The sequence below is a fragment of the Strix uralensis genome, chromosome 12 (genome assembly GCF_047716275.1).
Source record: "Strix uralensis isolate ZFMK-TIS-50842 chromosome 12, bStrUra1, whole genome shotgun sequence".
Classification (NCBI taxonomy): domain Eukaryota; kingdom Metazoa; phylum Chordata; class Aves; order Strigiformes; family Strigidae; genus Strix; species Strix uralensis.
The window spans coordinates 3,642,916-3,665,180 of record NC_133983.1 but is presented as its reverse complement, the minus strand read 5'-3'; the positions used below and the strand labels follow the sequence as shown (position 1 = coordinate 3,665,180).

Below are 22,265 nucleotides of genomic sequence, written 5' to 3'. Positions count from 1 at the left end.
CGTCTGTCTGGTGGGTAAACCAGTTCAGGAACTGATGAGCCAAAACCATTCGGCTGCTCTCGTTTCAGCCAGGCTGGTCATCAGCCGGCTCCACTCCCTGATGCTGCTCAGCCTAGGGACCAGCAAGGTGTGGGGACAGGGACAGGGACAGCAGCGGGAAGGGCAGCCATCGGCAAAGCCCTCTGCTGCCACTTTGGTGCTGCTACGGCAGTGTCTGCTGTACAGCTCGGTCCCAGCACTGTCCCTCTCGCAGTGCTCAGTGCATTCCTGCTCCCTCATCCTCACCGCAGAGCTGGGGGTCAGCTCGCCTGCCCTGCGGACACCCCAGTCCCTCACGTGAGGGACACAGCCCCCATGATGGAGCCTGGGAGCCATCAGCACCCTGTAACGAGGAGCAGGTGGGGTGTCAGCTCACAATGGGCTCACTGATGTCCCCAAGGCCTGCTGCAGCGAGGCTGGGGACAGCAATCCCCTATGCTCAGGAGAGGATGGTGGCAGAGACCCACCAGTGCAGCCAGTGGCTTTGCACCCTGTGCCGTGCCAGGAAACCTGGGCTGGTGAAGGCTGGACACCCCTGCCCCGCCGAGCTGGGACCACGAGCAAACCCCCAGTGTGACCCTTTGCACCACGGCGTACCCAAGGGACCTGGACACCCCAAAATCCAGGTGTGCAGTGCATCCCCCCAGCTCCTGGGCCATCACCGTGGCACTTGGCCTGCCCTCCCTCACCCTCCTTGCCTGCGAGTGCCGTTTGGGGCGTGGGTGGGAAGGGAAGGGAAGGGAAGGAAATGCCTTTCCCCGGTTTCACCAGCCCCTGCGGCTGCGGGGAGAGGCCGGGACAGACCGGGAAGCGCTGGGGGCTGCTGCTCTCCACACCACCATGGCCACGGGAGGCCGTGGCAGGGCTGGGCCCCGAAGGTCACCCTGAGCCCATGCCACTGGCGGGGCCGGCTGGGGTGGCAGGGTGGTGGCACAGCCGGTGAGGACAGCCTGGTGGGGTCACGGCCAGGGGTCCCCTCTGCCTCCCCCAGCACCCCACGATGGGGTGGTGGCCATTGTGCCCCCCCTGCACACGCCTGGGGTCTGGGGTGCCCACCCGGTTCAGGATGTGGGCGCAGCTGCCTGCAGCTGAGCACCCCGGCTTGTCCGGATCCGCCTCCATCCCCACCTCGACCCACGCTCGCCTGAAAAACCTTCGCCCCCGCCAAGGAGCCGCCCTGCCACGCCGGGGCTGAGCTCACCCACCAGACTGGGGCCGCCCCCAGCCACGGAGGGTGTCGGGAGAGCCCCCCAGGCAAGCGGAACCTCCCAGCCCCAGCACCTCCTTTGGGGGCTCCCGGCAGCCTCTCGGGGCTCCTCCCGCCTGGCCCCCGAAGGATGTGTCTAACCACCACCCTAAAACTTCTCCATGGGACCCCTCTGCACCCGCTTGCTGATGCACCAAGGATGCACCATGGTCAGGGACGTGCCCCCCCAAACTCTGCTGCTCCCATCGGGGTGAAAAATTAACCCACCCCCCCAAAAAAGGGACTTTCTCCCCGGAGCTGGTGGCGGGGTGACGCCGGGAGCCCGGTGGGGAGGTGAAGCCGACACCGGCCACCACAGCGGGTTTGGCATTCGTCTTGATTAAAGGCCTCGCTTAACACCCGCCCGGCCGTGTCTGACAGCACCCCACAGCCGGGGGGCCAGGGCAGGGCCGGGGGGCTCCCCATTCCTGAGCCGGCAAACCCCACATTAATCACTGGCTGCAGCCTGGTGGGGCCGGTGACGCCAAAATTTGCTGGCACGTGGCCAGCCCTGTGGTCAAGGGTGTCACCCCAAAGCAGCTCCCCCCCAAATCCCAGCGGCTGCTTGGAGGGAAGGCTTCCCAAAAAATGGGAAGAAAAGCTCCTTTCTTGTCGTTTCTTTGTGATTTATTTGTTTGTGGTTCTCTGAGGGGTTTGGGGCTGCTTGGTCCCGGCCCCCCCAGCTGCAGTGCCAGCCGCCTGGGCTAATTGCATCTGTGAAATTTAATTAATATTGAAATAAATCTGCAAACAGCGTGGGGGGATGTAGCACCTCGTGGCAGGTAACATGGGGGTGGAGTGGCCCCAGGAGGGACCCCAGGGGGGACCCCCACTTTCCTGGGGGCTGAGCAGGGACTGGCGCTCCCTCTGCCTTGAGCACTGCTGAGCTTGCGGCACCCCGGCAAGGGCAATACCCCCGGGGGGTCCCCCACACCCCCCATAACTCCCTGGGGTTGCCCTATACCCCCCAAATACCCCTCCAGGTACGCTCTCCCCGCCCCAGTTGCCCCCCCCGGGCTGCCCCTACACCCCCCATTCCCCCCCGAGCTTGCCCAGACTCCCCTTCTCCCCGGGGTGCCCCTGGTGATCCCCATAACCCACCCGGGCTTACCCAGACCCCCCCCCGGGGCATCCACTCCCCCCATCCTTCACCCGCACCCACCCGTGGGTGGGGACCCCCCCCCCCCCCCCCCCAACCCCCGGAGCAGGGCACCTGCCGCGGGGCGGAGCCTCATCCCTTCGGCGCAGCCCAACGGGCGGGGGGGGGGGGGGGGGGGCGTGGTGAGGGGGGGGCGTGTCCTGGCGGCATATGCATGTATGCAGATGAGCAGGTGCGGGCAGAGCGCGGCGGGCAGCGGGGCGGGCAGCGGGACGGGCAGCGCGGGCCATGGCGGCGCCGCGCTCCTTCAGCGCCGCGGAGGTGCGGGCGCGCTGCGCGCAGGGCGCCTGCCTGGTCCGCTGCCGCCGCCGCCTCTACGACCTGAGCGGCTTCGTGCGGCTGCACCCGGGCGGCGAACAGCTCCTGCGGCGCCGGGCAGGCACCGACGTGAGCGCCGCGCTCGACGGGCCGCCCCACCGGCACTCCGCCAACGCCCGCCGCTGGCTGGAGCAGTACTACGTGGGGGAGATGGAGCCCGGCGACGAGCAGGTACCTCCGGTTGCCCCGCGGCCGGGCTCTGCGGCTGCCCCGGGGACGGGAGGTGCGGAGTCTGCAGGGTGCCCCCGGGGCCGGGGTGTCCCGTGTCTGGGGTATACAGAGGCTGTAGGGTGCCGCTAGGGCTGGGGTGTCCCGTGTCTGGGGTATACAGAGTTTGTAGGGTGCCCCTAGGGCTGGGGTGTCCCGTGTCTGGGGTATACAGAGTTTGAGGGTGCCCCCACGGCCGGGGTGTCCTGTGTCTGGGGTATACAGAGTTTGTAGGGTGCCCCTAGGGCTGGGGTGTCCCGTGTCTGGGGTATACAGAGTTTGTAGGGTGCCCCCACGGCCGGGGTGTCCCGTGTCTGGGGTATACAGAGTCTGTAGGGTGCCCCCACGGCCGGGGTGTCCCGTGTCTGGGGTATACAGAGTCTGTAGGGTGCCCCCGGGGCCGGGGTGTCCCGTGTCTGGGGTATACAGAGTTTGAGGGTGCCCCCACGGCCGGGGTGTCCTGTGTCTGGGGTATACAGAGTCTGTAGGGTGCCCCCGGGTCTGGAGTGTCCCGTGTCTGGGGTATACAGAGTCTGTAGGGTGCCCCCGGGTCTGGAGTGTCCCGTGTCTGGGGTATACAGAGTCTGTAGGGTGCCCCCGGGTCTGGAGTGTCCCGTGTCTGGGGTATACAGAGGCTGTAGGGTGCCCCTAGGGCTGGGGTGTCCTGTGTCTGGGGTATACAGAGGCTGTAGGGTGCCCCCGGGTGTCCCTGTCTGGGGTATACAGAGGCTGTAGGGTGTCCCCGTTGCCGGGGTGTCCCGTGTCTGGGGTATACAGAGGCTGTAGAGTGCTCCCAGGGGATATACAGAGTCTGTAGGGTGCCCCTGGGGCCGGGGTGTCCTGTGTCTGGGGTATACAGAGGCTATAGGGTGCCCCAGGTCTGGGGTGTCCCACGTCTAGGGTATGCAGAGTCTGTAGGGTGCCCCCGGATCCAGGAGGTGCAGTGTCTATAGGGTGCCCCAGGTCCAGGGTGTCCCACGTCTAGGGTATGCAGAGTCTGTAGGGTGCCCCCGGATCCAGGAGGTGCAGTGTCTATAGGGTGCCCCAGGTCCAGGGTGTCCCGTGTCTGGGGCATACAGAGTCGATGGAGTGCCCCCAGGTCTGGGAGGTACAGCGTCTATAGGGTCCCCCAGGACCAGGCTGTGCAGGGTCTGAGTAGCGCTGGGTCTATAGAGCACCCCAAGTCCAGGGTGCACAGGGTCTGAGCCTTATGGGGTCTATAGGGCACCCCAGGTCCAGGCTGTGCAGGGTCTGAGCCATACAGGGCACATAGAGGCTGTGTGGGGTGTATGGGCTGTGGAATCTTTGGGGTGCATGTAGTGTATAGGGTGTATAGGGCACCCAGGTCCAGGTCTGAGCCGTGTGGGATGTGCTGTGTGTTGGGTCTGAGCTGCGTGGGATGCTTGGGGCCTGGCCTGTGCAGGGTCTGGGGCATGAGGGGTGTATGGGGCAGGAGGTGTTTGAGGCTCCTGGGGCCTGAGGGGTACAGAGTGCAAGGGTCTGGGCGCATGGGGCACAGCGGCTCTGGGGAGGTCTGTGGGGCCGGGGTCTGTGGGCCTGAAGGTAACGAGGTGCAGAGGGTCTGGGCTCCTTGGGGCCCGAGATGGACCCTGTCCCAGCTGCGCCGAGCCTGGGACCTACGGCGTCCCACCCCATGGGCACATGGGCTGGGCCAGGAGGCAGGGCCACTGGGTCACCCTGGTGTGCCAGCACAACCTGGAGGTGTTTGGGTCTTCGGAGGGGTGTGGGACAGGGGGACGGGCAGCTCAGTGTTGGCTGTAGCAGGGCCACGTGGCACGGGGTGGGCGATGGAGTGGGGGGCCAGGGTGCTGGGCGCTGGGGTCCGCTGGTGACAAGCGGCTGCTGCTGGGAGTGGAGCCCGGCCACCTCGCTCACTGTCTGGGCGTGGGGTGGCCGTCACTCAGTGCCGTCCCCGCCACACCAGCCCCGCGCTTGGCCGCTGCCCAGGCGGAAGGGAAAGTGCCCCGGGGAAGCATCGCCACCGCCGCCGGGTCAACTCCCAGGAGTCAGCGTGGCACCGGGCGCTGCCGCCCGGATTACCGGCCCTCACCGGCATGCCGTGGGCAGGACGCCCGAGCAGCGGGCCAGCCCGGCCCCCTTTGCCACCCCAGCAGCCGCTTTCCCCTCCGGACACCCCGGCGAGGTCGGTGACCGGTCGGTCCCTCCGGGCTGGTTGTTTGAACTGGGTTCTCCTCCCCGTGGCACAGCCTCGGCCCCGATGGGCGGCAGCGCCACAGACGGGGCTTTGTTCCTCCTCGGTGCGACGCCTGCTCTTTCCCCGGATCCCGGCGATGGCACCTCCTCTGTTGGGACACTCGTTGCCGCCGCCGCCTCGCAGGCATGACAAGCCTGACGGGTTGGGGCAAAGGAAGGTACCGGACAAACGAGTTCTCGTGCCGCAGCCTGCGCTGAGGGGAATTGCCACCGTCCCAATGCAAATACACAGTGTGATAACGCCGGGGCGCAAGGGGATCAGACACTACCTGGCACTAGATAAACTGTCCCAGGCTGTAACATGGCGGGGAGGATGAAAGCTGCCCGTGCCGCGTCCGGCATGCACCTGATGTGTGAGCTGCTCTGCCGGACTCGCCACCCCCAAAGATATCCCCTTTGGAGGGAGATGGGGGGTGTCCATGCCCTTGGTGGTGCTTGGGTTCTTTCTTTGGCTGCTTTTGGGCAGGCGTACCCCAAGTAGCAATTTGAAGGAGGCGTTGCATGGTCCCGGTCCGGCTCCGGACCCCCACGGCTTTGCCTGCGCCTCTTCTCGCCCATTGGAGGTCCCAGGGCTGCACCATCCCCATGTTGAGGGAGGCGGGAGCCTGTGGTCCCGCAGGCATCCAGCATCCCCTGCTTACACCCAGGGACTTCGAGGGTTTTGGAAAAGGGGAAAAAAATATGTTAATGCAGGAGGGGTGAAGAGGAAGATGAGAACCAGCCTTCATCTCACCAGCATACCTCTCCACACCCCTTCCTGTGGCTCTCGGGAGCTCGGCTCCATCCTTCAGCCGCAGATCCCTCTTCTGCATCACCCAGCCCCGTTTGGCAAAGGACAAATTAACCCCCAAACTTTTTATCTATGCAAACAGAACGTATAGGGGAGATCAAAGTGAGAAGTGATAATTGCCCAAACTAGACAGTGGATTTTAACAGCCTTGCTAGAGGGAAACTGGATCATCTAATTACCCCTCCAATTTAAGCAATGAGAGACTTTCATCACAGCCTCTTTGGGGTGCGTGACGTGGCTGTGAGTCACGGTAAATCCCTCGTCCCTCTCGGGGTTGGTGTCCTCCCCTTCCTTTCGCCCACATCGCTGCGGGTTGGGCTTGTCCCGGCTCTTTGTCCCAGCCTGAGCTCACTTGGACGTAGGCGCTCGCACGTTCTTCAGGGGTGTCACAAGAAGTGGCTTTTTTTATTATTATTGGGACAAGTTAAATTCAACCTCCTTTTAATAGTCCTGCTGCACCCAGTGTTTAATGGGCTGAGATGCAACCCGGTGGGGCTCTGCCAGCCACTGCCTGGGAACCGCGATGCGTTTGGGATGGTGATGCTGGGACTGTGCCACTGCGGGTGGGGACCTCGCTTGGGCTCCCTGTGCCTCGTGGGGTGTCCTTGTGCTACATGCCTGAACCTGCACTGCCAGTGCAGCCTGGCCTGTGAGGACATCACCAAATTGAGCCGTTTAGGAGCTCGGTGAAGGTGCTGGAGGCTGTGGGGTGACGCAGAGGCACGGCAGGGCTCCTGCAGGGTTTGACTCGCTGGGAAAACGGGCACAGGAGACAAAACCCAGGTCCGGGCTGCTGGCAGAGTGGCTGTCTGCAGGCAGCATCGCCCTGCTTGGGCCAGGGAGGGATTTCCAGCTTCTCCTCCTGCCTGAGTCCTCGGCACACCGGACACCACGCCGGGACCATCCCTCCTACCTGTACCTGCTCACATCACAGCTGGATTTTGTTTTTCTTTTAGCACCGTGAGCCCTGCTGCGGGGCAGCACCGCGGTGGCGTAGCCACTGCTCTCCACCCAGTGTGGGACCAGTGCTGGGCTCCCCACCTGACCCACGCCGGGCAGCGGGATGCTTGGAGGTGGATGCCAGGTCACCCAGTCACCATGCTGTGCCGTGCCCTGGGTGTTTGGCCCCGTTGCCTGCTGGCAGGAGAGCCAGCACCTTGCTGGTGCTGCCATTTTCCAGGGTGGCGGTGTGGGAAGGCGGCGCTTCATAGGCGTTAACTTTCCCTTCGTTACATCAGGCCTCTTGCACATCTTTCCTGGCAGGACCTGTTTGCCTGGGGACGAGTCAGATGCATCAGCATCACCCACAGGTGACAGGCAGAGCCCAGCACTCGCAAAGACCCCTCCAGCCTCCTTTGAACCCACCTTTTATTTGGAGGAGGAGGATGGGCAGAAGCCCCAGCACTGGTCTGGGTGCTGCTGGGGCTCAGTCCCCATGGGGCCCCTGTGTGCTTGGGGCAGGCAGAAGCATGCTGCTGCTCCAGGGAGCAAGCTGGGGCACGCAGGCATGGCTTGCACCCCGGTTGCACCATGGCTGCCCGTCCTTTTGGTGCCAGCCCCGGGGTGAACAAGAGGAGAGCTTTCTTCCTGCTCCCTGGCCGAGAAAGAGGAGGAGGAGGTGACTCAGGTGAGGCTGGGTGCTGGAAGGGAGCTGCCGTAGCACTCAGGGCAATGGCATCTTACTGGTGGCACCCATCCTCCCCAGCCTGGGTGCTGCTGGCAAGGTAGGGTCTGAGCCCCCCCGTCCGCCTCCCTGACCTGGGAGGACAGGGAAGCCTCTGGCCATGGTGTGATGCTCAGGCATCCGTGGGCAGAGGAGTTAGAGGCATGTGGACATTTCAGAAAGGGGAGGAGAGGTGCCGGGGTGTTGCAACAGCCTGGCTTACCTAAGCATCCTTCCTGCTGCTGAGGCTGCGGTGAAAGTGGTGAGGTGGCGCATGGGCTCATTTCTCGAGGGATGGAGAAGTTGTCTCTCTCTCTCTTAAAGCCAAACATTCTTCCAAAGCACCTGCAGGGAGGTACCAAAACCATAACTTGACCATCCTCATCTGGATTTCAAGTCATCCCACCTCCCCTGGGATTTCAGGTTGTCTGGTGGAAGGACAGGGCATGCAAAGTTGAAAATAGTGGTGGGAACCCTCGCAGAGAGAGGTGTGGTGGTCCACAGCACGAGCTCGCGCCGACGCTCTGCCTGCTCCAGTCCAGCCTGGCTGGAAATATCCCCTGCCCTGCCTGCTCCCCTGGGGCGAGGGGCTACCCCGGACTGGGTAGCACAGCTCCTGTACCAGTGGGATGAAGCTTGAAATCTGGCTAGCCTGGGAAAGGGGTGGGAGCCCAGCTGGCAAGGAGTGCCTGCTGTCGGCAAACAGCACCCAGGCCCTGCCTCAGCGTCACCAACACGGCACAGAGTAAAGTCCTGTGCACCCCGGTGAGGTGACGCAGGTCCTCCTGCATCCCAGCTCCTCCTGCAGCTCCCGGGGTGGGGAGTTATTCCCAACAGGGATGCGATGCCCTTGTGTCCCTCAAGGGAATCGCATCCCTCTCGGAGCAGCGGGGAGAGCATCCGTCGAGGAGCTCCGTTGGTGCTGCAGCTGCCAGGAGAAAATTCTTGTTGGCTGCAAGTGGCACGGCTGGGAACCCCGGCGGGCATTGCTGTGCCGGGGCTGCCGTGCCGTGCCCGGCTCCCGGGTTAATGGGTAACTCAAGGTGACAAAGCAGGAGAAAAGGCATGTTTGGCACGTCCTGCCTGCGGAGCCGTCGGGCTGCCGGGGGGCACGGCTGGCTCAGGGCTTGCACAGACACGCTGCGGCCTCGCCAAGCCCCCCACCGGCGGCAGGGCCAGTGCCGGAGCTGGCAGGGCTGCGGGAAGGAGGCCGGTGCTGGCAGCCGGCGATGCGTTTGCTTCCAAGCATCAGACGAGGCAGGTTTCTCCTGTTTCTCAGCCAGCCCTGGCAGCAGGACCACAGCCTGGGCTTCGTCCTGCCACACCAGCGCGTCCCCCGGGCCTCAGCATGCCCTCTCTAGCCAAAACCAACCCCCCACCCCACCTTGCATGGCCTGTGGCGAAGGTGCCCGGCCCAGCGCCGCCCTGCAAAGGGCACTCTGCCTTTTTCCCTGGGGCAAGTGAGGTCCTGCTGCATTTTTTCCCCTGTGCCCAGAGCCAGGATGGTGGCAGAGGCCATGTCACGCTCCCCTGCTCTGGCAGCCCGGCTTCCTCAGGGACTGAAACGCCAAGCTGGGCTTTGGCTGAAGAGCAGCAGTGTTGGGGGGGGGAGCCCCACGGCGCCGGCATTGTGAGCGCTAACCCGGCGATGCCCCTCGCTTCACTGGCGGCGGCGTTGGCTCAGACTGGCGCTCACCAGGCCACTGGCCTGCGGGAGGGTGAGCTGCGCTGCCGCACCGCCCCTCTGCCAGGGGAAACGATGGCCAAACGCAGCCCGGTGGGGTGGTCTCAAAACCGGGCTTGGGGGGAGGTTTCCTGAAGGACCCGAGCACGCGATGCTCGGCGCACGGTTCGAAGGGCAGCGCAGCTCGCTGGTGGCCGCATCCCTTGGGAACCTGCTCTGCAGGAACTGACTGACTTAAATTCATCAGATTTTTTCCCTTATTTATTTAGCAGGCGGGCGCAAACTCATTCTGCCCGTGCCCCTGGGTGGTGTGGCCACTGCCATCCCCAACCACGTCTGCCACCAGTGCTTCACCGTGGAGTTTCCTTCTCTTTTCAGAGCCACCCCGAGCCGGTGGATGAGAAGGTGGTGGAAGCTGCAGCCCAGAGCCCAGCACGGATGGATCCCCGCTGTAAAACAGTGGACGTGGAGACAGTAAGAGCCGGGGTGCCTCCAGCACACTGTTTGCCTGAGTGCTCCTGGGGCAGACGAGGTCTCCTCTTCCCCGCCTGAGCACTGGCTTTCTGCTGACCCTGGGATGGGAGGGATGCTGGGAGGGAGCCGACCTGGCTGCTCCCGCCCTTTCTCCCAGAGCAGACAGCATCGCTTGAGCTTTGTTGCCTGGGTGTGGCCATGCTGGGAGGCTCCTGTGGCAGCAGCGTGGGTGGAGGTGGCTTTCTCTGACAGTAGCTGTGTCCTTCGAGCGGGACGTGCTGCCAAGCTGCACCTTGCTTGCTTTATTTTATTTTTTCTTCCTTTCTTTTTTTCTTTTCTTTTTTTTCATTTTTTCCTCTTGACTGAGCACCAGCAATGAACACTAAGGGATCCCCCACCCCAGACAGGGCAATCCCCATGGTGCCCGGTGCTTCCTGCCCTGCCAGCTCCTCTCTGAACACACCACGGGAGCAGGGATTTGTCCCCAAGGTGCCTTTGGACGTCCTTAGCTTTCATGGTACCATCTGGCCGCCGTGCCTTGCACAGCCCCAGCTCACAGTGAGCATGCTTTTATCTTGCAGAAGGACTTTTTTTTTTTGAGCAGGAGAACACCTTCCCCCTTTCTTAATATTTTGCTGCTGACTGCCCTTAAAAGCAAATCTGCCATCCCAAAGTGACCTTTTTGCTCTAACTATTCCCCTATCTCCCTGACACAGGGTGTCTCCATCCCTGATGGAGAGCTGCCAGGCCTGGGGCTCGGCCGGGCGAGCACAGTTTCTGTCTTGGGGCAGAGGTGGGACTGAGAAACCACCTTATCTGGCCGGGCCAGCAGAAGACACGTCCAGGGATGCTGAGTGGCAGCAGAGGCAGTGCTGCCAGTTGGGTGTCTCTATTTTCATCCCGTGCAGACATGCGCACCTGCACAGGTCCCTTCTTGCTCTTGTAACCATCTGAACACAGTCGCTGTTCCAGTGCCTGACATTTGCATTCCCATCCTGTATCCCTGCTCCCCATCCTTTTCTGCTTCACTCCTCACTGCCAGAGCACTGGAATGGCTGCGGGTACCCCACGCGTCCTCTCCACAAGGAGAAAAGCCCTTGGCTGGGGCAATGCCATGGGGATGGGCTCCATGTCCTACCGACGGCTCGCTGGCATGGCTAGTGAGCAGGGAGCACCGCTGCTCGCTATCTAATCTTGGCAGCTCCTGGGTGGGGAAAGAGCCTCGGTTATCAGAGCCTGACACTGAGCCAGGTCCAGGTACAGCCGCCTTCACCTTGAACTGTCAGCAGGTACCCGGTGGCACGGGGGCAACCTCAGCCCCGCGTTCCTGGGTAGATGGGGCTGATGTGTGCCTGGCTCTGCTTGTCTGCCCCACACCGCTGCTTGTGGGGAGCTTAGGGCTGCTTGGAGCAAGAAACAGCTGCTTGTGGGGCATGGGAAGGGGTTTGCAGCCCGAAATCCTGCAGCTGCAGCGCAGCTTTGTGCCCAGTACTGGGGTGGTGTGTGGGTCCCATGGGGGTACAACCGCTCTCTGCTCCCCAGGACCTGGTGGACTGGCAGAAGCCCTTGCTGTGGCAGGTGGGCTACTTAGGGGAGAAGTACGATGAGTGGGTGCACCAGCCTGTGGATCGGCCCATCCGCCTCTTCCACTCGGATCTCCTCGAGTCCCTCTCCAAGACGGCGTGGTGAGCCCCCGGGGTTCTGCGCCATGCCTGGTGCCTGCATGGGGAGGGGGGGACAGCTCGCCACCCCACAGGGCACTCCGTCTGACATCTCCCTCTACCCCGTAGGTACGTGGTGTTCATTGTGTGGGCTCCCGTGGTGCTCTATCTCAGCTGGGTCAGCTACACCTCCCTCGCCCAGGGCAACACCAGGCTCTTCTCCTCCTTCACCACAGGTACGAGCAGCAGCAAAGCCTTTGGGCTCGGCTCCGGGGGGTGGACAGCCATGGACAGGGGGAAACCTCTGCATCCCTTCCCCATCCCTCCTTCCATGCATGCTCGCCACGAGCCACATGCAAGGGTGAGCCCCTGTCCCCACAGCCACCAGCTTGTCCCCTGCACGAAGCCGCCTGCGCTGCTTTAAAGCTTGAGCTCACCCACCTCCATCCCCTCCTCTCACCCACACCATTCGGTCCCCCTGGGAGGATCGATGGAGGCATAGAGCCCACTGGCCCAGGGTGCAGCCCGCTCCTGATTGCCTCCCTTCCCTCCATCCCCAAAACCGAGCCCCACCAGGACTGTGGTGCGTGCCCCCCCCCCGCTGACGCCCACCCCGGGCTGCGGCTGAATGCCGGCGTGGCGGGTGAACAAACCCGGCTCTCAGCGCTGCCGGCGTCGCACAGTGCGGGGCTTGTTTGCCCGAAGCGCTTGTCCTTGAATCTCCCACTGTCTGCTCCCCCGGGAATAACAAGCGTGGCCGGGGCAGCCTGTCTTCTTTGTTGTCCTTTTTTTTTGCTGGGCTCCCTATTTTTTTGCAAGGTGCCACCCGGTGCCAGCTGTGCCTGGCTGCGGGGTGGAGCGATTTACACAGGCACCCCCCTGCTCCTTGAGGCATTAGGCACCTTGCTGCCGAGAGATTTTTGGTTTTTTTTTTCTCAAAAATGAACAGGTTTGAGGGGGGATCTGAATTCTGCTAGCGAGGCTGCAGGACTGGCAGCCGGCCCTGAAAGGAGGAGGTGGCTGAAAAATGCTCTGCGGGGGAAAGTGCCCAACAAACCTATTCTTTTTCCCCAACATAAAAAAAAAACCAACGCCAGCAACACTGTTTAACCCTCACAAGTGCTGCCTGTGCAGATAAGGTCCCTCCTGCCTTGTTCTGGTGGGTGAAGCAGCTCTGTAAGGATGGGGCTATCCGTGGAGTTCATGTCATGTCCAAGCTCCCAGTGGCATCTGGGATGCAGGGGACCCCCCTCGCCAGCTCCTTACGGCAGCGAGAAGCCGACTGTTTCTTAAAGAGCGTAAATTAATGGGAATCAAAGGAAAATGTGCTTTGGAGCGGTGCTTGGGAAGGTAGCTCCCTGGGGAAGCTCAGGGTGAGAGGGAGGGAGAGCCGAGCTTCACCCCGATGCCTATGGGAGGATGGCGATGGATAAGAGCACCCGCACGTTGCCTGCCCTGCTGACCGCTGCACGTCTCGTTGTGTAGAGTACTCCATCCCCGTCCACAAATACTACTTCCCCTTCATCTTCCTCCTGGGGATGTTCCTGTGGTCCCTGCTAGAGTACCTCATCCATCGCTTTGTCTTCCACATGAAGCCACCTGCTAGTAACTACTATCTCATCACCCTGCATTTCTTGCTGCATGGGCAGCATCACAAGGTGAGTCGCAGCTTACGCCTCCACCGGCACCCGCCGGGCCGTGGGAACCGTGGCCTTTGCTCAGGCGGAGCCTGTTTGTGCGTGTTCGACGTGACTCGTGGCATCTTCGCCCCAAGCTTGGGCCCTTACCTAATACCGGTGAGGGCTGCAAGACGGGCTCGGTGGAGCTGGAGTTAAATCTGCAAGCTCCAGTTGGGCGAGGGGGAAGACCAAAAAAGCCATGGGCTCCCTCTAGCTTCACTGGAGGAAACATCCCCATGGAGCTTGGGGACCTGCCAACCAAAGCCACTGCCTGCCCGGCCACCTCGGTGTGGGCAAGGGGCTGCTCTCGCCAAGGGTACCTCTTTTGGGGGGGATTTCTGGGGGCTGCTTTGATGTTGGCTTGTCCTGAATGGGTGTCCCCAGTGCTTGGCAGGGCCCAATGCTGGGGCCCCCCAATGGTGGGGACGTGAGGTGAGCTAGGAGCTGCCTGTCCCACCGTCCTTCTTTGCTTCCAGTCTCCCTTTGACAGCTCCCGCCTGGTCTTTCCTCCCGTGCCAGCCTCGCTGGTGATCGGCTTCTTCTACGGCGTCCTGCAGCTCCTGCTGCCCGAGGTGCTGGGGCTCTCAGTGTTCGTCGGGGGGCTCTGCGGCTACGTCATCTATGACATGATGCACTATTACCTCCACTACGGCTCGCCGAAAAAAGGCACCTACCTGTACGGACTGAAAGCTTATCATGTCAAGCACCACTTTGAACACCAAAAATCAGGTACCACCGTGTTCCCTGCGCGTGCCAGCAGGGACAAGGGGTGTAGAAGCCCCGTCTGCCTGCATGTGTGCAGCTGATGCTCTGAAATATTTGGCATTTGGGATACCCAGGTGTTGCTGGGGATGTGGCCTACGAGCTGCTGCAGCCCCCATGGGGCACGTTTCTCAGCCCCCAGGTTGAGGATGGGGAGCCAGCACAGCACGGGGGCGAAGGCAGCAGCCCGTCTTGCTGACAGGCACCAATACCACCCGGGAATGCCGGGGTGGAGGCAGAGCCCCTGCGGCGCTGGGATGTGGGTGCCCGTCCCCGCCCGGGGCAGTATCTCCTCCTGCCGGGAGGCGTTGGCGGGCACAGGGTGAGGCCCCAGGCTTCCCCGGGTCCGTCCCACACCTTCCCCAGCCCGGCACTTGCTCAACCTGCCCTTTGCCCGGTTTCCTAGGAGAAAACGCCCCGTCCAGATAAGCTATCATCCATGGGGCTGGTGGCATGGCCCAGCCAGCTCCTTCTGCTCCCGCAGCTCTTCCTCCTCGCCTTGCCTTCCTCCCTCCCTAAAATGCAGGCAGTCCTCCCTCTTGGCTCTGGCATTGCTGGCAGCTGTCGTCACCTTTGCACCCAACCAGGTCCCATCCCTGCCACATGCCCCTCATGCTGGCTGCTCCCAGCCCCGCTGGTCTCGGTGACGGTGGCACCGGCTCAGTTAATATCGAGCGAGCTGCACCCTGTCCCCGACAGCATCCTGGTGACGGCGGTGCCGTGGGCTGAGCGCTCTCTCCCCTGCTCGCAGGCTTCGGCATCAGCACCCGCTTCTGGGATCACCCCTTCCGGACGCTCATCCCTGAGGAGACCTTCGAGAAAGAGGACTGAGGGCCCTGGTGCGGTGTCTGGCTGCTGGCTCCGTCCCTCCGGGGCTGGGGCTGACACCCCTCCCCAGCCCTCTGTGAGGCCGGCTGGCCCCTGCCCCCTTCCTGGGGGCTGTGTCACAGCGGTGGCCCCACACTGGAGCACCCCCGTGGCGCGCTGCGGTCCAGCTGTGGTACTGCTGAGGGGGACGCGGGGGTGAGGATGCGGGGAAAGGGGAGGAGGAGGTTGTGGGGCTCCCTGGGGGGCTCCTGCCCCTTTCTCGCCGCCCTCCTGCTCCAGGCCACGGATGCACGGCAGGTCTTGCTGCCCAAGAGATGAAGTGCCTGATGCCGCCCTCCCTCCTCCGTCCTGGCACCTTGACGGAGCACCCCCCGAGCCCCTGGCCCTCCTGGGGTGTCCCCTGCCCGGGGCATCCAACACGCTGCAGTTAACCCCATCACCTAACTTGTGCCGAGGGGCTTCTGTATCCCGGATCCTGCTCCCGGCCTGATCCCAGCACAGGGTTTTCTTGGCCTGCAGCCCTTTGGGTGGGGATCCTGCAGGTCTGGAGTTTGCCTTTTTCTAACCAGTGCACCCATATTTCTCTGCCAGATTTATCAAGTTCATGTTTTTTGTAGACATTGGCTACTTGAAACTCAAACTCCAATGAACAGAATTGCTACGAGATGCCTTTTTTGCTGATCCTGTGATTATTTTTTTTTTCTAATGTTTACTGCAGATATTTAAAGGTCTGGAATAAAGTTATACATAAAACTGTAGACACTACAATTGTAAATAAACTGTATATTTTGAAAAATAAAGCCTTTTAAAAAGGGCCTGGTGAATGTATCCCTCAGGGCTCCCACGTTCTCCCACCCTCGGTGCATCCTTTCCCATCGCTGATGGCCCTCGATGCCCCGATACCTTGTGGTTGCCTTTCTCGGCTCCCCACGCTGACGAAAGCTGTGCTGTTGACGCTGGCGAAGGAGATGCTTTTTGCAGGGAGGAACCACAGCAAACCTGCTTGACCCTGGGCTCTCGGTAAGCGGAAGCTGGCCGAAGCCACCGCTCAATTCTCCGAAGTTGGGCAATGACATCACGTGCTGCCTCACGCTTCCCAAAATCAGCCTGGCCCTCTGACGAAGCCACCTGCCAAGCTTCCTGCGCTCCCGGCAGAGGTCAAGCGCTGTTTCCAGCACTGGTGCCCGCAGCCTGCTCCTTTTGATGCTGGGGGGTCCTGAGCCTGCGGGGATGGGGAGGGGAACGGAAGGTCCCAAAGGACCAGCATCCCTCGTGCAGGACGGGTGTGCTCGAGGGTCCTGCTGCCCGAAGCGGGAAGCTCAGCAGGGTGCCGAGCTGATGCCGAGGGTGTTACAGCGCCCTGGGCCAGCCTTGTCGCAGCTGGCGGCACAGCAGAAGGGGTTGGGGTGCTCAAAATATCAGCAAGTGTCAATGTGGGGTGCACAGCCTCCCCCATTGCCTTCTTCCCGATGTGCTCCTCGTGGGCAACTCCATCTTCCAGCAGGCAAAACCCAGCACAGGGGGATACAGCTTGCCTGGCCCCTTCTTCCGCCACCCCGAGCAGCTTGCCAGGAAAGGGGAGCTGAGGGGGCATGGGAAGCCGCGGTGGGTTGCACAACATCCCTTCCGCTGCCGGCCGGAGCAGCAGCCAGGGAAAGCACCCTATAAATTCACGCTCATCCTGCCGTGCCTTCCCAGTCTGCAGAGGCAGCCGAGGCGAAGGCAGCAGAAGCAGAGGCGAGCGAAGCGGGCCCAGGTAAACCCAGCTGATTTCTCTTAGCAAGCAGACGAGCTTCTTCCTTGGGGGCCATGCTGGAGAGAGCCTGAAGAGGAAGGAGAGTGGCTGCAGCTTGTTTCTGGTGCGTTTCTGTCTTGTTTCCAGCCGGCAGAGCCCGGCACCCTTCTCAGCACTGGCTGCACCAATGGTGCAGGTGGCTGCTGCTAGTTTCCCTGCAACAGGGGCAGTTTTCTGCCCCCGCTGCCTGGATGCGGGCTGGGGAGCTGGAACCATCTCTGCAGGGAGGCTGAGCACATAGAGTTTGATTTAAAGTCTTAAGTGACAGGGCTACAGGGAGAAAATATAAAGAAGTTGGGGACACCGGGACTGTGAAGGCGTGAAAGCTTTTATTAGATGGGTGACAACAGAGAGAGACATTGGCTAGAAATGAAAATGGATCTTCATGGTCAAAGATGTAGGTTCTGTGGGCAGGACCCCAGGGTGGCATGGGGCCGGTGCTGGGGAGCGCTGCCCAGGGCATGCTCCTTGGGTCATTGCTGACTCTGCTCATCTGTGTGTAAGCTCTCTGGGAATGGCTAACACTAAATTAATTTACATACATCAAGCTAAAACATCTCTTGCTAATGCAGAGCGAGATGTGCCAATACTGCTGCTACCGATGTCTCTGTTTGCGTGTGCCCGCTCTGGTCTGCACGAGCGGCTGCGGTGCTGGGCAAAGCAGAGAAAGCAAAACAGCCAGGGGAGGTATAAGGGGCTGTAGGAGAACTGGAGGGTGGTGTGCCATGTTAAGGCTGTTCCTTAGGGTGGAAGTCGTGGAAGAGCCGCATCCGGCTGATCTCCGAGCAGTGCCCGAGGCTCATCTCCACCAGACGCCACCAGCCCACATCCCTGGTGGCCAAGCCCTTTTCTGCAAGCATGGAAATTGTGGAGAGACTCTTCTCTGTGGCCCAGGCCATCCACGCCCAACTCGAGCAGGTGAAGTGCTGTAAGCACCAGTGCCAGCGCCTCGTGGAGCGCATCCAGATCCTGCTGGAGCCCGTGAGGATCCTCGAGGCTCAGCCACACAAGTACATCTCCCACCAAGAAGAGGAACTGCTGAAGAAGCTGCTCCGAGCACTGGGGGAAGCCCAGAAATTGGTGATGAAATACAGCCAGGCCAGCTGGATCCAGAAGTTCCTGAGAGCCCGCAGCACCGGTGAGGAGTTCATCTGGGTGAATGAGAGCCTGGAGGACATTGCCCAGGGACTCTCGCTCCTGTTGCAGGCGGAACAGAAGCAGTCTTTCCTGGAGGCTTTCCAGGCAAAGACATGTCGCAGGCAGGACGCCGAGGACCTGAGGGATGACAGAGCTTTCTTGGACCAGGTGATCGCAAGTAAGTGCGCATTTAGCAATCCCTCTTTCCCTGAGACCAGCGGTTGACACCTCTCCCCAGCTGCTGCCCAGCTTCGGCTCAATGGCCATGGCCAAGGAGACCCAAAGGGACATTTAAACCATGAGAAAAACTAACTGCATCAGTCCTGTACGTTCATCAGCAGCCTCACCTCTGTACATTTCTCTCCCCAGGTACTGAGGAACCTGAAGATGTGACCAGGGAGATCTACATCGACAGGCAATGTATGGAGAGCAAGGTAGACTGGATGCAAAGCGAGCTGAACAAAATCATGCGCGTGATGGAATGTAAGTTGGCGTAGCACCTCTAAGCACCCTGTGCACTCTGTCCTTTCCCCCCGAGCCCTGCCTAATATATCCCTTGTTCCCTCCCGGTGCATGGCGGGAGCAGGCTTGAAGAAGGTCAATGTTGCTAAAAGAGAAGACATCACAGAGATCGAGCGGGACCACCTCACCTTCTACAGCCACCTGCAGGACACTGAGAGCTACGACCTCTACGAGGGCGAGTACCTCAAGTACCCCGTCGCCATCAAAACCTTCAAGAGGCCGCTGACCACTGACCCAGCGTGAGTTGTCCTGGGTGGGAGTGACACGGGGCAGCCAGGACAAGAGGGTGCACAGCGCTGTGCCATGCCTTGTTCCAGAGATCTCACTGTGCTGTCCCTTTCTGCAGGAAGGTGAGAGACATCTTTGAGAAGGAGATTCAGACCCTGAAGAAGTTTGAGTCTCCAAACATCCTGCGCATGTATGGGATCTGCATTGAGGAGAAAGGTAAGGGGTGTCACATTAATGTCACCCTTTCCCTCCCCTGCTTGTCCACAGCACTAGCTGGTGGCAGAGTTTGTCGTGGTCCCCTCCCAAGAGGTGGCACAAGGCAGTGTGCTCAAGGTTTCGCCTTGCAGATGGGAGCCCCTGCTTCTCGATTGTCATGGAGTACTGCAAGCACGGGACGCTGCGGGATGTGCTGACCAAGCAACAGCATCTCTCCTGGGAAGTTCGCATTCGGATGGCCCTGGGAGCCGCCAGAGGCCTTTACAGGTGAGCTCCTGTATAAATCGGTAAGTCCACCTGATGATCCACAGGCCACGCTCAGCTTCCTGGTGTCTCTCAGTAAGCAGTGGTATCCTGTTAGACACTGTTTCCACCACCTGGGAACAGTGGGATGGGAGGCAGGTGAAGAGGTAGGCAGTGGGTTTGGATGCAGTAGTGTCCATCTCCCTTGGTCACTGCCCCCTACATCTGGCTTCAAGCCTGCAAAGGTCTGGAAGGGAGAAACCCTCTTCCCCACCCCCATAGGGCAGCTTCAGGAGCACCCTACAGCACGGCCAGTTCTCCTTATGGGTCCTGCTCATCCCAAAGGCTCATTATTTTGCCCACAGCGGCTCTTTCAGCACCTTCTGGAAAGATTGGCTTGGCAGGGTTGGTCCACCAAGACAGGCAGAGAGCTGCTGGTTTCTCTGGGTGCATGTCAGTCCATCTCCTATGCAGCAGGAGAGAGCCCCGAGGTGGGGATGGATCCATCATGTCTTGCCCTTGGTTCTGTCTGGCTGCAGGTTGCACCAGACGGAGGAGAAGTCCCGACTCCACGGCTGCATCTGCAGTATCAAGTTCCTGGTGGCCGGGGATTACTGTGTGAAGGTAAGGACAATGCTTGGAGAAGCTTTTGGGAGTTTTGCATGTTTTTGTGGCTGTCTCCCCACCACCACCACCAAAGAGATTTACAATGGTCCAGAATAAAACCTGGGATTAGAGCCATCTCTCCTGTCACCTTAGACATTTACACCTCAGGTTGTCATTATCTCTGTTTTATCATCAGCAAAGCGAGCGTTTCTGAGCCATCCACCCCGGGATGAGCTGAAACTAGAGCAATTCACCTGCTTCCACCTGTGTTTTCACTTGCAGAAAGACCATGTGCCAGGCCGCACACACAGTTGCATGCCCAGGGCACCTCGCTCTGTTTTCTCCATCTCAGGACAGTCCCCAGCCATGCCACAGGTTTCTGTGTTTCTACCACTTCTCCCTTTCTCTCTCTCATTCTCTTAACCAGCTGTCAGGATTTGAGCTGTGTGAAACAGAGTCATCCATCAAGAGGAAAGCCAAGAAGAACTGGAAACAAGTCTCTATGTTGGCTTATGTTGCCCCTGAGAACCTGAAAGACATCAACTACCCCTACAAGAGGCCCTGTGAAATATACAGGTGTGTGTGCCCCTCCTGGGAGAGATGCCCGTAAGCAGGCAGATGTCTGGCAGAGTAGCTGTTGAGCTGTGGAAGAAGGCCAGGTTTAATCAAACACATAAGCAGCTGTTTGCAGTTGGCATAGCCCAACAGTCCCCTCTGTTAGAAAGGAGGATGACATGGTGGGATGAATGCTGAGACTCTTGCTTGTCTCTTTCCAGCTTTGGGATCGTGCTGTGGGAGATTGCAACCTCCAAAATCCCATTTGAAGGTGAGACAAAGTATCCGGTCCCCTGTGTAAAAGCCACACAGCCCAGTACTGCTGCTGTCTGGTGCTGGATGCTCCCTGCTCCTTCCCGGAGCATCCCACCCTGTGCAAGTCCCAGTGGCAGTGCCTGGTGTGCCTGACTCTGCACAACAGCTTCACAGCTTCTCCTGGGATTCCAATTCAGTAAAGCATTTCAGCAACATACTTAAACCACAAACACGCAAGTAATTTTTGTCTCTATTTGATGTTCCTGTGCATTGAAGCATAAACGCTTCTCCTTGCTCCGCTGGAGCCCAACGGCGTCACGCCAAATACTGGGGGGGTTCACTGCAGATACAGTTTGGGTGGCTTCTCTGTTGGTTTCGCCATGCCATGGGCCGCAGGAAGGCTCTTCGTGTGCCTTCGTACTGGGTTTCCTCCCCAGCACCCTCCTGTGGCAGCAGAGTTCCATCCTGAAGCTCCTGTTTGCACACGTGTTGTCTAGGCTGCACTCCTGAGGAGATCATGGAGAAAATCTGCAACGACCATTACCAGGACCCTGTTGGGGAAGATTGTCCTGAAGACCTGCGGAAAGTCATTGACCAGTGCCGTGCCTTTGACCCTTCCCAACGCCCTTCTGCCGAGGGTAAGTGTCCTGGACATCTGCTCCAAAGGTCTGTTGTATCCCTCAATCACCTGCTTCAGCGGTCAGTTAGCCCCTTATTTTCCATATGAATTTGTCTGCCTATGTGTTTCGGATCCCTCCTTCACCTACCTTCTCATGCTAATGAGTCCCCTAGTACTAGATCTCTCTTCTGTAGCGTGACGATACAGTTAACATTTACCCATGCCATGTCACTAATCACCAGGCTGTTCATTTGGCATCACATAAGAGTAAGCTTTTTTTTCTCAGACAAGTGCTGAACTGGGAGCAGGGGTGTGTGGGTTAGTCCCCTCTCAGGCCCTGCAGATCCCATAAGTTGAAGGAGCAGCCACCATACAGTGCAGGAACATTTGCTGCCTTGGGCTTTGAGCAGTAAATTGTAATCTTGGGAATTGCTCTGCAGCGGGGAAGATTTCAGTGTCTCTGCAGTTGGTCTGGGTCTGATCAGGTCTCCATCAGAAGATTTAACAGAAACAGCAGGAAAAGATAGAGGAATCTGGTGTGCTTGAAGGCACAGAGGTTGTACCCTTCCCTCAGTTCATCTCTCTAAGGGCAGAAAGCTTCCTTCCTTCAGTCTCATCTGCTCCATCCTATGGGCACAGTTTCCATACAAGAGATGTGGAAAATGGGCATAAGAAACCACTGTGTGCCGTGCTCTCTGTGCCTCCATCTCCCAACAGCAGGTCCCTCAGCAGACCCTGCTGCAGGGAATCGCCTCGGCTGAAGTGAAGACACCCAAAAAATCATCAGAGACGTTGGCAAAGCCGCACTGAGGATACAACCTGTCTTTATTACTCTAATCCAATGTCCAGCTGTGCCTGTGTGGTGCTGAGCTGGAAAGACATCTTCTCGCTGCTGTTTCCAAGCATCTCTCTGTATACGTGGCTGCTTGTCTTTGGGCTGTACTCACCTGTGTCTGCTCAGGCCTGTCCCCTGCTAATGGCTGCCCAGTCACGCAGGCCTGAGGAGAGAGTGACTCCATGTCCCAGTTGTTATCAGAGGGAAAGCTATCTTCTCATCAGGGAGGGGGAAAAAAAAAAAAAAAGCCTACAACAAATGTTCTGTTTTGATTAACGCCATCCTTGTGTTTTGCAGAGATTGTGGACTCGCTGGCTGACCTGCAGAGAAGCAGAAACCAAGGAAGTTAACCGCAGAAAACAGGATCGGGTGCCCAAAAGGAGCCGGGCACCTCGGAAAGCAAGCCAAGGGAAAGCAGCAGGCCTTCCTCCCACAGGCCAAAGCACGCGGCTCGCCCCTCTTCCCCGCCTCGCTGAGACCCATTGTTCAATACACGTGTATTTATTTCT

At 60.0% G+C, this 22,265-nt stretch overlaps 2 protein-coding genes across 3 annotated transcripts; both read left to right on the top strand.

Annotated features, from left to right (window-relative positions):
• The first annotated feature begins 2,627 nt into the window (after nucleotides 1–2,627).
• Nucleotides 2,628–15,560, top strand: FA2H (fatty acid 2-hydroxylase). Its single transcript, XM_074881819.1, has 7 exons — nucleotides 2,628–2,933; nucleotides 9,720–9,815; nucleotides 11,358–11,500; nucleotides 11,606–11,712; nucleotides 12,962–13,134; nucleotides 13,632–13,884; nucleotides 14,669–15,560. The coding sequence occupies exons 1-7, from the start codon at nucleotides 2,673–2,675 to the stop codon at nucleotides 14,746–14,748; spliced, it is 1,113 nt and encodes a 370-aa protein (XP_074737920.1). The 5' UTR covers nucleotides 2,628–2,672; the 3' UTR covers nucleotides 14,749–15,560.
• Nucleotides 15,561–16,477: 917 nt separating this feature from the next.
• Nucleotides 16,478–22,265, top strand: MLKL (mixed lineage kinase domain like pseudokinase). Of its 2 annotated transcripts, none has more exons than XM_074881667.1 (11): nucleotides 16,478–16,604; nucleotides 17,286–17,855; nucleotides 18,047–18,160; nucleotides 18,264–18,438; nucleotides 18,546–18,643; nucleotides 18,775–18,910; nucleotides 19,426–19,510; nucleotides 19,920–20,068; nucleotides 20,269–20,318; nucleotides 20,800–20,940; nucleotides 22,054–22,265. In XM_074881667.1, exons 2-11 carry the CDS (start codon nucleotides 17,399–17,401, stop codon nucleotides 22,104–22,106), a joined length of 1,458 nt encoding a protein of 485 aa, XP_074737768.1. In that variant the 5' UTR covers nucleotides 16,478–16,604; nucleotides 17,286–17,398; the 3' UTR covers nucleotides 22,107–22,265. The 2 variants fall into 2 exon arrangements, with proteins under 2 accessions (XP_074737768.1, XP_074737769.1); XM_074881668.1 differs by having other exon boundaries at nucleotides 16,480–16,501.